Source organism: Carassius gibelio, chromosome A10, assembly GCF_023724105.1.
Source record: "Carassius gibelio isolate Cgi1373 ecotype wild population from Czech Republic chromosome A10, carGib1.2-hapl.c, whole genome shotgun sequence".
Lineage (NCBI taxonomy): Eukaryota > Metazoa > Chordata > Actinopteri > Cypriniformes > Cyprinidae > Carassius > Carassius gibelio.
The window spans coordinates 13,492,450-13,509,166 of NC_068380.1; the positions used below are offsets into that span (position 1 = coordinate 13,492,450).

The 16,717-nt window shown below is 40.7% G+C and overlaps 3 protein-coding genes across 3 annotated transcripts in view; 1 reads left to right on the forward strand and 2 right to left on the reverse strand.

The window, feature by feature from the left end:
• The window catches only part of LOC128021234 (neuroligin-2-like), a 50,112-nt gene extending 44,892 nt beyond the window's left edge, over window positions 1–5,220 (forward strand). Inside the window, exons 5-8 of the mRNA XM_052608291.1 lie at window positions 32–297; window positions 410–563; window positions 709–1,075; window positions 1,173–5,220. Of these exons, the coding sequence (XP_052464251.1) occupies window positions 32–297; window positions 410–563; window positions 709–1,075; window positions 1,173–2,094 (1,709 nt within the window). The 3' untranslated portion in view covers window positions 2,095–5,220. The remainder of the gene's footprint in view (window positions 1–31; window positions 298–409; window positions 564–708; window positions 1,076–1,172) is intronic.
• Window positions 5,221–10,261: 5,041 nt separating this feature from the next.
• On the reverse strand, window positions 10,262–12,345 carry LOC128021671 (endonuclease domain-containing 1 protein-like). The gene is made up of 2 exons (XM_052608985.1): window positions 11,987–12,345; window positions 10,262–11,774 (listed from the first exon to the last, which is right to left on the reverse strand). The coding sequence occupies exons 1-2, from the start codon at window positions 12,290–12,292 to the stop codon at window positions 11,166–11,168; spliced, it is 915 nt and encodes a 304-aa protein (XP_052464945.1). The 5' UTR covers window positions 12,293–12,345; the 3' UTR covers window positions 10,262–11,165.
• Window positions 12,346–14,083: 1,738 nt separating this feature from the next.
• On the reverse strand, window positions 14,084–16,600 carry LOC128021680 (endonuclease domain-containing 1 protein-like). Its single transcript, XM_052608992.1, has 2 exons — window positions 16,185–16,600; window positions 14,084–15,757 (listed from the first exon to the last, which is right to left on the reverse strand). The coding sequence occupies exons 1-2, from the start codon at window positions 16,464–16,466 to the stop codon at window positions 15,158–15,160; spliced, it is 882 nt and encodes a 293-aa protein (XP_052464952.1). The 5' UTR covers window positions 16,467–16,600; the 3' UTR covers window positions 14,084–15,157.
• Between the last annotated feature and the right edge of the window lie 117 nt (window positions 16,601–16,717).

Genomic DNA, 16,717 nt, shown 5'->3' on the forward strand with positions numbered 1-16,717 from the left:
GTCATTGTCTTGTAACTGGCCTTGTTTTCAGGTTTGTTCCAGAGGGCCATTGCTCAGAGTGGCTCCGCCATATCCAGCTGGTCAGTGAACTACCGGCCCCTGATGTACACCAAGATCCTGGCCAAGAAGGTGGGCTGCAGCTACGGCAACACTGCAGATCTGGTGGACTGTCTGCGAAGGAAGAGCTTCAGGGAGCTGGTGGATCAGGATATCCAACCTGCCCGCTACCACATTGCATTCGGACCAGTGGTGGACGGTGATGTGGTACCCGATGACCCTGAGATCCTCATGCAGCAGGTGTGAATTTAGACACTGCAGCGTCCCAGAGTTTAGAGTGCTTCACAGTCTAATCATGACAGTTAATTAGTGAAAGTGAGTACAATGGGTGACATTTGTGTAATGACCTCAGGGGGAGTTCCTGAACTACGACATCTTGTTGGGGGTGAACCAGGGTGAAGGGCTGAAATTTGTAGATGACAGTGAGGGTGAGGATGGTATTTCAGCTGCTTCCTTTGACTACACCATATCAAATTTTGTGGACAACCTCTATGGATACCCAGATGGTGAGTTCTGATACACCCATACATACTCACAACATAGACATTGACCGTTGTTTGCACTGCCAATTCTGCCACTCAGTCTACAGCGCTGTCTTTCAACAACCAACATCAATCTTTTTCTTTCTTGGTGTCTCTGTCCCTTTTTTAGGTAAAGACATACTGCGGGAGACCATAAAGTTCATGTACACAGATTGGGCTGACCGCGATAACAGTGACATGCGGCGTAAAACACTACTTGCACTTTTTACTGACCACCAGTGGGTGGCACCAGCAGTGGCTACAGCTAAGCTGCATGCTGAGTTCCAGTCCCCTGTTTATTTTTATACCTTCCACCACCACTGCCAGACGGAAGCACGACCCGAGTGGGCAGACGCAGCACATGGCGACGAGATCCCATATGTGTTTGGTGTTCCCATGGTGGGTGCCACAGATCTATTTCCCTGCAACTTTTCCAAGAACGATGTCATGCTCAGTGCTGTGGTGATGACATACTGGACTAACTTCGCCAAGACGGGGTGAGAGTTTGATCTGTCCGAATTTGTTCACCCAAAGAGACCAGCATACAAATACAATGTCTTTTTACTTCTCACTCTGTTTCAATATTTTTTCCAGTGATCCGAACGTTCCAGTACCGCAGGATACCAAGTTCATCCATACTAAGCCCAATCGCTTCGAGGAAGTAATCTGGACCAAATTTAGCTCTAAAGACAAGCAGTACCTCCATATCGGGTTGAAGCCTCGCATCCGGGATAATTACCGTGCCAACAAAGTTGCCTTCTGGCTTGAGTTGGTTCCTCACCTCCACACCCTTCATGAGGAGATCATCAGCTCCATAACCACGCGACTGCCACCGGGCATCCCGCACCGGCCCGGTCGGAAGGGTACAGTCCAGAGCCCTGGCACACGCTCTACTCGCCACCCCACGGTCTCAACCTACCCACCCGACCCGGACCTCGAAGGTTCTGAACACCCTCCTGAACGATTCCCATTCCCGAGCGACACAAGGGACTATTCGACGGAGCTGAGCGTGACAGTAGCAGTGGGTGCGTCGCTGCTCTTCCTCAACGTGCTGGCGTTTGTCGCGTTGTACTATAAACGCGACAAGCGGCATGAGCTGCTGCAGCGCCGCCATCGCCGCCTCTCACCTCAACGTGGGACAGGGCCAGGCATTGGCATTGTGGGGGCTCCACCCCATAACGACCTGGCATTGAGCCAAGAGGAGGAGCTAATGTCCTTGCAGATGAAGCAGCAAAGGGTGGAACTTGACCATGGCACGCCTCTTCCACAGCGTGGCCTCCATGGCGACCTCGAGCCTCTAAGACCACCTGTGTGCCCACCGGACTACACTCTGGCGCTACGGCGGGCACCTGAGGACGTGCCCCTTATGACAACTAACACCCTTTCTATGATCCCCAGCACCATCACTGGCATGCAGTCCCTCCATGCCTTCAACACTTACCCCCCTGCACCGGCACCAAGTGCTGGGCACAGCAACAACGCCCTGCCCCACCAGCACTCTACCACACGAGTATAGTAACCCCTCTAAGGGGAGCAGGCCCCCAAACACATAGGAACACAGACCTCCGGTACTAAGAGTGGTGCTCTACACGAATACTGTCCAACACACCACTCCTGTCCTTTTAAAGCCCAGTCCCAGCACACTCTCTTTCTCTCTCGTTCTTTCTTGTTTTACTCTTCCTGCTCCTCTCATTCTTGGAGAAGGTTTTGGGTAGAGAAGTGTTGGCCATTTTCCCTGCTCAATACAGCAGCTATCCCCTCCCATTTAGTTTTTCCTCTACTTTTCCCCCTTAAGTTCCATTGCCACCTTTCCCTTTTTCTTTCTTTTCTTCTCCCCAACAGTCTTTTGCTCTGCTGTAGCTGTTTCTAGTCCCCAAAAAGAACAGTTTTTCTTACTTTGGACTGTTTTATAAATCAAGAAAATATAAGTGTAAAATATGTATTATTGATAACCTTATAAGGCTATGAATGATAAAAGATTCTACTATCTAATTTTTACCAGCATTCTTGTGCCAAGTACTGTGATCATTGTCCATTCAGACGCAGTCTAGTGGACAGACGTGGAGAGAATCACCTGAACTGGATTTATTGAAGGATTTTGCAGAATTGAGGAAAAAAAAGGTGCCAAATTTGTTTTCCTTTCCTTTGGTCTCTCTCTAATTTTTGTGCTTTGTTTTGCACTGTCACTGTTAAATTGCCTATGGAGAGAAATTAACAACACTACAAAAATCTATATAAAAAGATTAATTAAATTTATTAATTAAATTTAATAGATTAATTCAATTTATATCTTGATTGCACTTTGGGAAAATTGCATGATTTATTTTTTAAGAAGAAAATGGACATTCGGGATTCAAGACTTTGTCTTTTTATTGTCTTTTTCTGCAACAGTTTTCTCTCTCTTGCTCTCTCTCTTCTCTCTCTCTCTCTCTCTTACTCTTCTCTCTCTCACTTTCTTTTCTTTTTTTTTACATCAGCTGTATTTTGTGCAGTTCATTTGGAGATTTTTTCCCTCTGTAGATACATGGTCATATCCAGAAATGAAACTAATTCTTGATGATAATAAAGAGGATAAATAGTTCCCTTTTATTTCCATTTATAATTACGGAAGCTGTATGACAAAATTCATCTCCTGAAGAAGGACTGATCAGATCCACGATCCCCTCCTCTCTTTTTTATCCCTTTTCTCTCTCCACTCAAATAGTCCTGAGTAGTAACCCACGCATTATGCCACATTGAGTTGAGGAACGTTCACTGTGTCGCTCTCTCTTCTCATTTCTCCATAAAGACTCAAACTCTGTACGTCCAGAGTGACGGGATCAAAACCTGCGCCCGTTCCCGCACAGCTGGAGTCTCTCCATCTCTCTCTTTTTTCCAGAGCCCAAGAGAGCTCATGACATGTCCAGAACATTCTTCCCCCTCACTGACACTGACCTTTGGGTGATAATCTCAGTTTGAGCTCACTTGTCACCAGGTGGACATCTTGTTATATGCCCTGTCACAAGTCCCTGTAGGACCTTCTGATTCAACCTTGCAAAGTTTTTTTTTTTCCGAAATCTCTCTTTCAGGGTGCCAAGAATGATCTGGCCGAGAGGAAGCAGGAGATGGGCAATTTGCTTTCATGTGTGCGCATGTAAGTGTGAGTGTATGAGGAACAGCACAAATGTGGCCTCTATATGAGCTCTGGATACTGACTCTGGTAGCTTTGTGCATCAGGTTTGAGCCATGGTGGCGGTCAGAAACTAAACACAGCCTGAAGAGGCGTACTGCATTACAGCGGACGAGGCATCACCCCTCATGCCACTTAAATATACATTTCCGATCCATAATGCAAGCAACTGTGCATACTGATCTCATCTCCATCCATTTTTTCTGTTCTCTCGTCGTCTTGTTTTTGGAGTTTCTTGTCGGTGGGTGGATGGAATACACACAAGACCACTTTATATGTCATGTCATGATGAAAAACAAAAGATGCAAAACTGTACATTTTTATAAGTGTATGAGGTGACATGGTCTTTGTAAATATTTTGTTTATTGTTGGGTTCACGGCCGATCATATCCACTGTATAAACAGGTGCAAGCTCATTCATCCAATCATATCCCTCCAGCCACGATTCTGAAGACCCCTTATTTGATTTTCATTTAAAGGTTTACAGATACTAAAGCTTATTTTCAACAAAAGACATCAAATCGTAATGAATGTTGAGGGAAGCGGAAACGAACTGAATTCCACATTAGAGAATATATTGAGTCAAGAATGAGCGTACTTGATGAGAGTAATTGCATTTGGAATTCAAATTTGCTGCGAGACCCGACAATGCGGTGGACAATAGAGTCACTGGCTGCATGCACTGGCTGATTCGGTTTCGTTTGAAAAACAGAGGGTGGAACCGATCAGGGCCTAATCAGAATATTTTATTGCAGAGAGTTAAATGAGAACGTTTATTTGGAGAAGCTCGTTTTATTTCCTTGTATGAGGCTGTAGGATGTAAATCGCTTGAGTCAGCCCTATTTTTTTTTTTTTCGGAGAGGCCTGCTGTTTGAGTCATTCTCCTGGGTGTTCTCCGTTACGCTTCAGTGGACTAAATGACACTGTGGGGTGTTTGTTTTCTCCTACCTGGTTGTAAGTTCTTAGAAATTTAATGTTACCTAAACCATTGGAGATTTGTTGAAGCGGGGGTGGGATTCCGCAGAGTTCTGGCTTATCTCTTTATTGTGAATTCGAGCTGCATATATTTCAGAGTAGAGAATTTAAACAGTTCATATTTTTCTACTAAACAGAGAGAGATGATTCTACCGGCAGCCGACGGACATAAAAAGCACACTCTCACCAGGCATGGTGATACTTTTTGTCTGGGTTGCCTATGTATTATAGAGGATTTAAAGAAGAAGAAGAAAAATACTGAGAAACAATTGTTGAGGATCAATGCTTGGTCGCCAAAAAAAAAAAAAAAAAGACTTGCACCTGTTGAGTTTCATTTTGTTGAATTTCGGCAACATACAAAAGACTTAAGATGAGGGGACTGTATGACCACAATGGGTCTAAAGAATGAAATTCATATTTCTATTTCCTATACAGGCTACTACACACTGTATGTTGTGTATCTGAACTGGACAACATTAAAAGAGGTTATTAAACATACCGACAGTCCTGTCTCCTTATTTGCATGTTATTGTCCTAAATTGTCTACTTGGGGGAAAAAACACTGTTTTATTCTCTTATCTAATGTATGTATATTTACAGTTTGATTTAATCTTCTTGCTTTGACCTCTAGATGGAAGCACACTTCACAATACAGCAGTCACACAGCATTGTGTCCACTTAGCAAACCTTGCTGAACCCTCAAAAAAAGAGTCTTGCCGTTAAATGTACACATCTCAGAAAGGACATGTCCAGTATGTGTACACACAAGGGACACTGCCTACAAAAAATGAACAAATAACAGCACAATTCATGGATTTGTAGAAAATTGAACATACAAACATAAACAAATAAAAATGTGTGAGGTGTATTGTAGTCCAGTTGGCTGGATACAGTCAGACAAGCTGTTCGCCACACTGATATAAGCTTGTGAGTTCACTTGTGGGCTCTGAAATGTTTCTGCAGGTTCACGTAATGCATACTATCGAAACATGACTACAGGTTTGTGTGTATCTGTGACTACTGTAAACGGTTCCTGAGCTCGCATCAGCTGTTTTGCCATTGGCAGACGGATGCAGCTGAAAGCAGGAGTCTGACTTTCCCACACAGGAAACTGCTCTGCACCTGCAGAAGTTCTGAGAGAGAGGAGACCTCCTGCATCTGTGTGCTGGCAGGACCTGAATCATCTGGAAGAACTGTGGACCTGGCCTGCTGTGGAAACAGAACGGACTCATTAGGGAAAATGCAGCTCTCAAATCTGATTGGTTCACCTCATAAAAAAATCACAACACATGAAACAAACCAAGACTGTTTGTACTGCTAAAATCAACTACTGTTAACAGCTTTGGTTACTAAGCTGGTTCCCCTTCCATTTCAAGTGTACTTTGTATTGTACTCTAGTATTATATTTTAACCACAATTCCTTATGTATCAAGTAAACAATGGGGTAATTATTCATTTTTGGGTGAACTTTGTACTATGTTGTATTACTTTTTTGCATAATGGTGGGTTTATGTATCGAATGTGTAAATAAATATGTGTTTACATCATTTAAAAAAAATATTAAACACGACTAGTGCACCATGGCTCACATCTATATGTTCCGGAAAAGCAAAGTCAACACTAGTCAGAGGTACAAAGTCCACACACTCCACAACCTCCTTTGCAACCTCGCTGAGAGAAAAAGAGACAGACGAACAGATGTTTGTGAAAATAATTTGACATTCTGTGTGAAACACATAAAGATCTCACCACGATGACTTAAAAATCTCAAGCATCTTGTACAAAGTGGTCCAGAACCCTCAGGTCACAGATGGGTTGGAGGGGAAAGACCTCGTCTCCACCCAGCCACACAAACACACTGACACCAAACAGACAAACAAACACTATCGCACATACTTTTACAATTACAGGTCTGATGTCACATGGCTATTTTAACAATGTCCTTACTAACTCTCTGGGCATTAAAATGTTTCAGTTGAGTTGCAGGGTCAGAAAGATGACTGAAGGTCTTATGGGTTTGAAACGAGATGAGGGTGAGTAATTAATGACAGAATTTTCATTTTGGGTGAACTGTCCCTTTAATCATGTCTCATGAGTGAATCGAATCTTTCACTCAATCAGTTTACTAAAACCCACAAATCATTTGCACAGGTCTCTAATATTCTTGTTGCTTTTCACAGCTACTGAGCATGACTTGAAGAACACAGATAAACTATACATTTTCACAATCTTATGTCTATTCTATTGATGTTTCATCAGTCAAACCATCTTTATCTGCATTTTATTCAGCTGCAGCGATAACTGGATGCCTATGTCCATTTGAGGGATTTCCTGAAATGTCATTAGTTACTATTACTTCTGTGAGTCTCACTTGTGGATTTTCTCAAGTATAAATGAAACAGTGTGCACTCACTAATTCTCACAACACCCTGATTTGCATGAACTATTTTCTCTAAAGAAATCCACATCCATATTCAAAGTACACATCCATATTTTTTTCTCCAGTGTAGATGTCACATGTGTTGGTTTGTAAATCAAAGCATGTGAAGGAGATATCAAAATAGTTATTTTAATTATCCACATGAGAAAGGACACAACCAAACAATCCAAATCTTGAATCATTAATAGCAGACAAAACCAAAATGAAGAACACAGATTTTTAAATACTGCGAATGTAATCAGTGGGAAACAGAAACAGGTGTGAGACTAATTCATTAACTAAACAAGAAAATGAACATGACCAAATAAGGAAACTCACAAAGAACAGAAATCAATAACTGTAACATTTTGCCCCCTCCCGGAACGGTGCATCCCCGCACCGACAGAAATAATCCAGCCGAGGGAGGGTGGGGGTTTAGGAGGCGGGCGTGAGGCAGGCAATAGAGAGGGAGCATAGACCATAGTGCCAGGGTGGAGTGGATAGAGGGAGGAGCCCAGAGCAGGAGGAGCCAGATTGAGCTCCAGAGGCCAGCCAGGATGGTGGCCCACAGTGGAGTTGACGGCTGCCCAGCTGGATAATGAGTATGAGGCAAAAAGAGCAGGAGAGACAGAAGAGAAAGCAGACAATAGGGAGACAATAGGGCGCAGAGATTGGAAGGAGCAGAGAACCAGGGCACAGAAAACTCAGTGAAGGGATGAAGCATGAATCAAAGAAGAACACAGTCTGACCAGAGGCTGTTCTAGACCCTTTTCATCACCCCATCTCCCACCGCAACTTTACCCTTTAAAACAATTGTATTTTGCTGACAGATTATATGTGGTCCTACAAATGTTAATTTAAATTGAGTAACTTATTTAAAACTTCAGTCAACCTGGATAAAGCTGTGAACATATTCTCCAAAAAAGTACTCAAGAAGATTAGAACGTATTAAAGTGTTCTCATCCCATGAGTGTCACACAGCAAATACAGCAACAGGCAGAGAGGCACTGACAGAGAGACAAGAGGGGATGATGAGGAGGAGAGTTGAACTCGTTTTTTAATATTCCAGTAAAGTTCCTTAAATGCATTCTGTGTGGTCTTTAAGCTTGTGAACTGCATGTGTGTTTTGACTGAAAAAGGTGGTGCATGATTTTGTTAAGCAATTTGACAATGTTGTAGAAAATATTAGCAAATGCAAAAAAAAAAAAAAAAAAAAGGGTCCACTTTTGGAAAAAGCTGGTGCACATTTGCTCATTTTATTTCTTTTGTCACACACACACACACACACACACACACACACATCAATTATGTTGAAAAGTCAGTGCTGTCTGTGCTGTTTGGCTGTCACTGTGTCGCTCAATATACATTCAGAGTTTCTGTGTACAATCCCGTGATGACAGTGATTTCCCTTTTGAGGGTTAATTTCTTTATTGTACAAGGAGCACTTATTATCTGGCAACTTGTACATTTAAAAAGGCTAAACAAATAAATAAGGCCTTAGCTTAAAAAGTTGTAATGTTGTATTTTTCTAATGTGTACCTATTGAAACTATTATCATACAGTACTATAGAGTATTTCTTTTAACTGTAAGAATGTCACTATTAGGTAAGAGGGTTTTTTTTGACAGCACCATCATCTAGTGTACAAATACTGAATTACAGCCAGTCATGGTTTTGGTCACAACTTTAGAAATAGTTTACCTTACTCAGGCATAGATTATGGCCTGGGCCTCTTGTAGCACCTTGTAGCAGCTTTAATGTTGTGTAGTTGGATCCCGTGAACATTTTAAGACTGGGTAAAGTCCCTGCCTGGGACATTGTGATTAATAAGATAACAGGCATCTGACTTATAAATGTGGTCTGCTGATCTGGGATCAGGGGACTTTGGTCGTTTACTTTCAGTCACATCTGCCAAGTCTTCCATAACAGTTAAAGTCTCCATCTCCATCTTGAAAAGAAACCAGCAGCAAATAATGAATCCCTTGAGTTCATTTACCATTACTAGCACTATGAATAAACACAATATTACAACTGCCAATAATGATATTAACTTAAGACAATTTACAGAAAGGAAAACAAGCGAAAAGAAGAATATGAGTTTAAGAGAAAGAGTTAAAGCTTGCTCGGCCTTATTCGCTTGAGGGTATTTGCTTATCCTTCCTCATTTGTGTCCCTCTGAGATTAGATTATGTCCATAAAAAGTGAAAGGAATGTCCCACAAGCTGACTAATCTCACGCATTGTACTGGTTTGCAGTGGTCAGTCATTGAAGACTCGTCCTGTGTGACCTGTGAATTATTTGTGCACTTTCATAAAGGCTGTATTTCCTAATGGATCAGGGGTCACCAAGCTCAATCCTGGACGACCGGTTTGCTACAGAGTTTAGCTCCAAACCCTTAATCATCTGATCAAGCTCTTATTAGGAATACTTGAAACTTCCAAGCAGGTGTGTTGATGCAAGTTGAGAGCGAAACTGCAGAACACTGGCCCTCCAGGACTGACCTCCAGGTGACCCCTGTCTTAAAGTGTAGGGATCTGTATTTGTGTTGCTTTAAAGAATAGAGAGTTGTAGAATATATCAGCATTATGTGGTAGATGCTCTTGTTTGGCCATCCCAGTTAGTGTGTTTTTTTTTTTTTTTTTTTTTTGTGGGTTTCAAGGCCCATTTGCACACAACTCTGTTATATGTTATATATAAAATTTACCATGCCAATTATTTTCCCACTCCATCATTATAATGTTGAGCAATAATCACAAAATAATAAAACCTATTAAACTCAACATTGATAAAAGAGACGGAGACATTTTCACCCAGTGTTTTTGAATATCTTGTTTAAAGGTCTTGTAATAAAATGTTCTTTAAATTCATTACCCTTTCTCTCCCCGTGTTTCTCACAATGTTATATTGATTTGATACAGTGCCAGTTACTGGAAATGATGCCTGATATTAATCATAGATAACGGTGATAAAGCAATCCATATTTTGCTGTAATGTTGAAAATCAACCAGACATTTCTCCTTGGGTATTTTATTGGTTTATATCAGTCATGTTTATTGAAACACCAAAATGAAAATCCCAAATAAATAAAGTAGTTTGGAAAAGGATGAACAGTCAGGGTTTTTGTTTTTGTTTTTATTTTTCACATACCATTTTATACCACACAAAATCAGCCTTTTACACTTTAAAAAACACAACCTAAAACCTAAGGTGGTGTCAATGAGTAACTTAACATGTATGTGAACTGAGGCAGTTTGTCATACACTATGCATATATAAGATGATTAATTTTAAGATAAAAGCAATAAAAGTGTTGTAGGCAGAGAGCTGACAGGAAATAGTTTATACAACCATTGATTTACACCTTGAAGTGACAAATTTCCCTTTATTATCTTCAATATATGGCTATTGAATTAAATAGCTTTATATAAGTCTATATTCTGTACATTACCATTCAAAGTTTGGGGCCAGTAAGATTTATTATTTAATTTTATTTATTTTAACTTATGCTCAAGAAAGCTGCATGTATTTAATCAAAAATTAAATAGCTGTAAATAACTATTTCCTATTTTAGTGTATTTTAAAATGTAATTTATTCCTGTGATGGTAAAGCTGAATTTTCAGCAGGCATTCAGTGTCACATGATCCTTCAGAAATCTTTATGATATGCTGATTTGCTGCTCAGGAATCATGTTTTATTATTATCAATGATGAAAACAGTTGCTGCTTGTTGCCGATGGTCTTTTTTTTTCACAAAAGTTTACAAGTTTACAAAATACAAAAGAACAGCATTTATTTTAAATGTCATTTTTAGGAACAAAGTTCTATTAATAAAAATAAATAAAATAAAATATACTTACCTATCCCAAATATTTAAACAGTAGTGTATAACATTGCAAACCACTATATTTATGTTAACTCCACACAATTTCTAAATAATTGTACAGTAATTTACAGAGAATCTGCAGGAAAGAAGAAAGCAAGAAAAAAGAAACCACAACCAAAGCTATAAGCTGAAGGTAAGTCAGATCATTTGGTATAATGAAGGTAGGAAGGAAGAGGTGAAGGTGAGTTGCAGTTATCATAGAACAGCTGGAAGTTCTTGTCCACAGACATTTTGTTTGTCAGGTAGATCTCCAGATCCTGCACTGTGAGCTCTTGGACTCTGTTTCCATCCTTTGCATTCTTAGCAAGGGCAGCTTGGGTCGGAAAGCGGATGCGCTCATTGTGTGGTGCGTTTCTGTCGTAGTCAGTGCAGCAGTAGGCAGACCACACTTCTTCAGGGATGCCAACACGGTCCTGGTTGTTGCGTCGGATCATGTTTCCAGTAGTGGTTACCCCAGTTACAACATAGGCTGTTCCCCGGCAGAAATTGTTGAGGCGCAGACGGATGCGCTCTTCGTGTTCCCGCCATGGTCCAATGTTGAACTCACGTATTTCTGGCACGACGTTGGTGAGCGTATAGGTAGCTGCTCGGTCCTGGGGGTCTGACTGGTGCTGGTCTGGATTCAGATGGCCTCTCTCATATAAAACCACATCGGAATAGTCATCCAAAATTGCCTGGCTGTCCTCAAACTTCATGTGTAAGTATCCGGTGGGGAACGGCAGCATGTTCCCATTCCCATCGAGCTCTGCAAGCTGAGAAGAAGGTCAACACTTCAGTGCAATTGTACCAAAGAAAGCCAGTCCTCAAACTCTCAGATAAAAGGTACAAAGGCTGTCGCTGGGGTTTCAGAGGGTACAACTTTGTACATTATTTACCTCCAAGGATTCATATTAGTACCTTTTGAAAGGTACCATCCCAGGGACAGTTTTTGTACTTTTTATTCTTTAAATGAATAGTTTCATACCTGAGGTTCATACATCCAGGGATAGTCCACACGCCGATCGCCCTCTGTTTTCTTGAAGGTGTATGCTGAGTAAACCGGGATACGGTTTTTGGAGTCGTACAGGGTCACATATCTGGGTTTGTCAGCATAGCGCTGGCAGATCTTCTTGAGTCTGCTATCTCTGAAGCCTCGTGGTGGAGTGCCCATATACAGCGAGTCCTTGCATCTCTCAACATGGTTGAAGTCTTCGACCACGGTTGCAGTTCCCAAATGTTCAGAGAGCCATGTTGTGAAGGCAAGGACCAGAAGGATGACAGAGGGATGCATTTTAGTCAAAGGAGCTTCTCGACAGTCTTACTTGAGTGCTTCTTTGATAGAATGAATGAGTGAGAAGAATTCAAAGCTAGTTACTTTGAATAGCATTGATTAGATAAGCAAAACAGAACCGGTGAGAGTTTGCCTAAAAGAGAAGTGCGTGTCATCCAGGTGAACTTGTACAGCTGGGGCTTTACATGGATCTAGGATACAACATTTGAACATTCTGACACTTTTTCACATTGCTATTTTCTTTCTAGATCATTTATGCAGATTCTTTAAGTCCTGCAAGTTGAAAGTGGGGCCTCCATGTATTGCATTTGTTGGCCCAGGTCAACCTATAGAGGTTCAGTCACGGTTGAGATTTAAGGAATTTGTAGGCCAGGTCAACACCTTGAACTCTCTGTCATGTTCCTCAAAACATCCCTGAACTATTTTTGCAGTGTGGCATGGTGTATTATCCTGCTGTAAGAGGCCACTGCCATCAGGGAACACCAATGGCAATAGGGGTGGTCTGCAATAATCTTTAGGGAGGTGGTATGTGACGAAGTAAAATTCCCATGATGCCAGGACCCAAGGTTTTCCAGCAGAACGTTGCCCAGAGCATAACACTGCCTCCCGAAGCTTGCCATCTTCCCATAGTGAATCTGCTGTCATCTCTTCCCCAGGTGAATGATGCACATGCACCCAACCATCCATTAGATCTAAATGAAAACATTATTCATCAGACCAGGCAACATTCTTCCATTACTCTGTGGTCCACTTTTGATTCTCTCATGCCTATTTGTAGGCACTTTTGAGGTTAATCATGGGCACTTTGACCAGTCAGTGGCTATGTAGCCCATTACATAACAAATTGTGATGCACTATTTGTACAGAAACCTTTCTATCAGGGCCAACATTAAGCTTTTCAGCAATTTGAGCAATTGTATTGGACAAGATGGACTGGCCTTCACTTCCAAAAAGCATCAATGAGCCCTGGCTACCCAAGTCCCTGACTCTGGTGTACCAGTGCACCACTTCTGGTAGGTACTAACTATTGCATACTGGGAATAGTTATTGTGTCTGTGTGTGTGTGTGTGTGTGTGTGTCATTTACTCCAGAGTAAATCACACAAATAATAGTAATCCTCTCCTTTTAACCAGCAGCTTTCTCTGGAAGGAATAATCAATAAAAGGAGGTAGAGGCATGATGGTTCAGGAAAATGCTGTGCAGAAACCTCATCACATATTCCCAGAACAAACTATTCTTTCTATCTTTCTCCAGTATATGCAGGTCCTATAGATATGGATGTCTTTTCTGTGGAGCTAATCAACTTTATGGGTGCCTTGTATAACTGTCTTATAAAATGTAAATCAGGCTATTCTATACTCTCCATCTATCTCTCTATTCTATACTCTCTGAGTGTGAAGGGGTGATGACAGAAAAAGGAATACAGAGATAAACCTGTCTTTATGGAGCCTGTGTCCTGTGCAAACAAGGGATTAGGAAGGAATGGGGCTCCGTTCTCCACCTTTTTATGCCACTTTTATTTGGTTATCTGATACTACATGAGCTATCTCACATTCATAAAATTGTTAATCGTATTTGCACACATAAAAGCAACTTTTGCCTTTGAAAAGAATCAATAGAGAGTGTGCATATTGAATTGATCAAGCAGTAGGAGTCTGATATCAGCTTTATTGTGAAAATATTTTTTTTTCCAGAACACCTAGAGCTAATATGTTGTTGAGTCATGTTTTTCATGTTTTTATATTGATAATTGACAGACTGCAGGCAAACAGAGACGATTAAGCGGTCAGTTTTTATTTTAGAAGAGTTACAGCATTCAGATTAATTGCAGTAAACATGCTTACAAAGTGAGAAAAGATTTAGTTGTTGCAGTTTTATAAAGAAGTTAATGGACATAATAAAACCATCTAAGGCCCCAGATGATTATAATCAGTAAATCTCTCTCATTTCATCACTCTTTAAAGTCCTCTCATATATATATATATATATATATATATATATATATATATATATATATATATATATACTTAATTAGAAGATATTAGAAAATATTTCTGAAACTGAAATTGGATCTTCATTCTACTATTCAAAGCTAAAGGAAATGGATTCAGATTTTTACTGTTCAAATAAAAACAAAGGAAAAGAAAAAGGATGAAAAGTAAATAGTATTATATGTTTTTTGCCCATAATCATACACAAAAATGCATTTTAGGGAATATTCTTCAGGGTCTGATTATCATGTTCTTCAACTGATTTCTAGGTTTTTTAAGCACAGACACTACTAATCAAAAGTCTGGGGTCCGTTATTCATTTATTTAGTTAGTTAGTTTTTAATGTGTATTTTATTCCGCAAGGATGCATTAAATTGATCAAAAGTGACAGAAAAGACATTTATAATGTGTTTTCAACACTGATAATAATAAGAAATGTTTCTTAAGTGGCAAATCAGCCTATTCTAAAGGATCATGTGACACTGAAGACAGCTAATGAAAATTCAGCTTTGCTATCACTGGACAAATTCAGTTTTATAATATATTAAAATAGAAATCAGATATTTTCAGTTGTAATAATATTTCACAGTATTTCTGTTTTATCTTTCATCAAATGAATGCAGCCTTGGTGAACAATGATAGACCTCTTTCAAAAATCTCACTGACCCCAAACTTTTTGAACGGAAGTGTAGATGCAAAAAAAATGTTTTGTAAAGAACTAAACAATGTTTTCAGTGGAAATCTAAAATGGCCTTTTCTGTGTCATTAGGTTATAAAATAAAGAGTGTATGCCAGAATATTCATTCTACAGAACACAATTCTGATCAGTGAAAGATATTCTTTTATGAGTTTTAGAGAAACAGGATGAAGACGTCTAAGTCTTGACTGACATTATGGCATCATTAGGCTCACAGTTCCCAAAGAAAATCTGAAACCTCTTGTCCACAAAGGTGTTCTTCCTCAAAAAATCTTCCAGTTGCTGCACAGACATCTCTATGACCTCTGCTCCTTCTTTCTCGTTGAGCCCATGAGCTGCAAAGACAGGGAATTTGGATCGCTCGTCGAACGGGGCATTGTGATCGTAATCTACGCAGCAGTATGCCGACCACAGGTAGGTGGGAACGGCCACTCGGTCGATGTTGTTTCTACGGATCATCCTACCAGATGTGGTGACCCCCGTGACTATGTAGGCCTTACCGCGGCAGTAGTTGTTGAGTCGACGGCGGATGATGTGCTCGTGTTGTTTCCAGTAGCCCACGTTGAACTCGCGGATCTGTGGGACCACATTGGTGAGGGTGTACGTGGCTGCCTTGTCATCGGGGTGAGCCTGGTGCTCGTCGGGGTTCAGATGGCCTCGTTCGAAATCAACAATGTTTGAGTAGTCTTCCAAGACGGCCTGGGCTTCTGCAAAACTTTCGTGGACATCATTGGAAGGAAATGGCTGCATCTCGCCAGAGTCTGTTTCTGTGGAGAGCTACAGAGAGTACAGAATATTTATGTAAAAGCAACAACAGATTTTTAAGATATTTTAAACAGTATGTACATATACCTTATGGAAAATATAGCTATGCAATCAGCCTAAATTTGTTTGATGGTTTAGTTTGTAATGAAAATCAGCTTCCCTGCTGGTAAATGGCTTGTTGGCTGGTCTTAGTTGGTTTAAACTGGTCTCACAGCATGGCCAAGCTGGTGTTCAACTGGTTTCACAGTCGGACCAGCTGGAAAGCATGTTTAAAACCAGCCAACATACCAAAATAATAGACAAGACCTTTTTTTTCCAGCAGGTTGAGTAGAAAATAATTGCTCAAAATCTAAACTTAGTTTTTTCATGCATCAAATCTACAAAGCTATTGATACAGTGATTAAAACTACTCATTCTGAGTTATATGAGAACTGGTTACCTGAGGCTCGAACATCCAAGGAACATCAACCTTCTTGACGCCGTCGGAGCGTTTGAAAGTGTAGGCAGAATACACCGGGATGTGATCCACCACATCATACAGAGTGACATACCGGGGCTTGCCGTTATAACGCTGGCAGATCTTTTTCAGTGAGCGGTTCTCCAGACCCCGCGGGGGTGTGCCCATATACATGAATTCACGGCATTCAGGGGAAAAATCTCTCTGCACTTCTGAGCGCACAGTGACGAGCAGAAAGCAGAAAAACACAGTCCAGAGATCCATTTTATTGAAATGAAACAGCTCTCCTTCAAAATCTCCTTTGAATAACTCCTTAGAAAGTCTCCCGTGGTGCTATTTTTTCATACAATGATAGTCAAATAAGTGCTCACCACTCATCTGACGCACCACTCCTGCAGTTACACTGTCACTGCTGACTGGAAGATCCTGTACTGTAACTAAAGAAGTGGGTGTACTTATGTTAAAATTAACAAGTTTCAATTTTATTTTAGATTTTTAAAATTCAAACCCAACTA

Bases quoted from the DNA above. Each gene is read 5' to 3' on its own strand.
- LOC128021680 (XM_052608992.1), bottom strand. From the start codon at position 16,466: ATGGATCTCTGGACTGTGTTTTTCTGCTTTCTGCTCGTCACTGTGCGC. The intron at 15,758-16,184 runs GTAACCAGTTCT...TACTCTCTGTAG, and splicing joins CTTGGATGTTCGAGCCTCAG to CTCTCCACAGAAACAGACTC.
- LOC128021671 (XM_052608985.1), bottom strand. From the start codon at position 12,292: ATGCATCCCTCTGTCATCCTTCTGGTCCTTGCCTTCACAACATGGCTC. The intron at 11,775-11,986 runs GTATGAAACTAT...CCTTCTTCTCAG, and splicing joins CCTGGATGTATGAACCTCAG to CTTGCAGAGCTCGATGGGAA.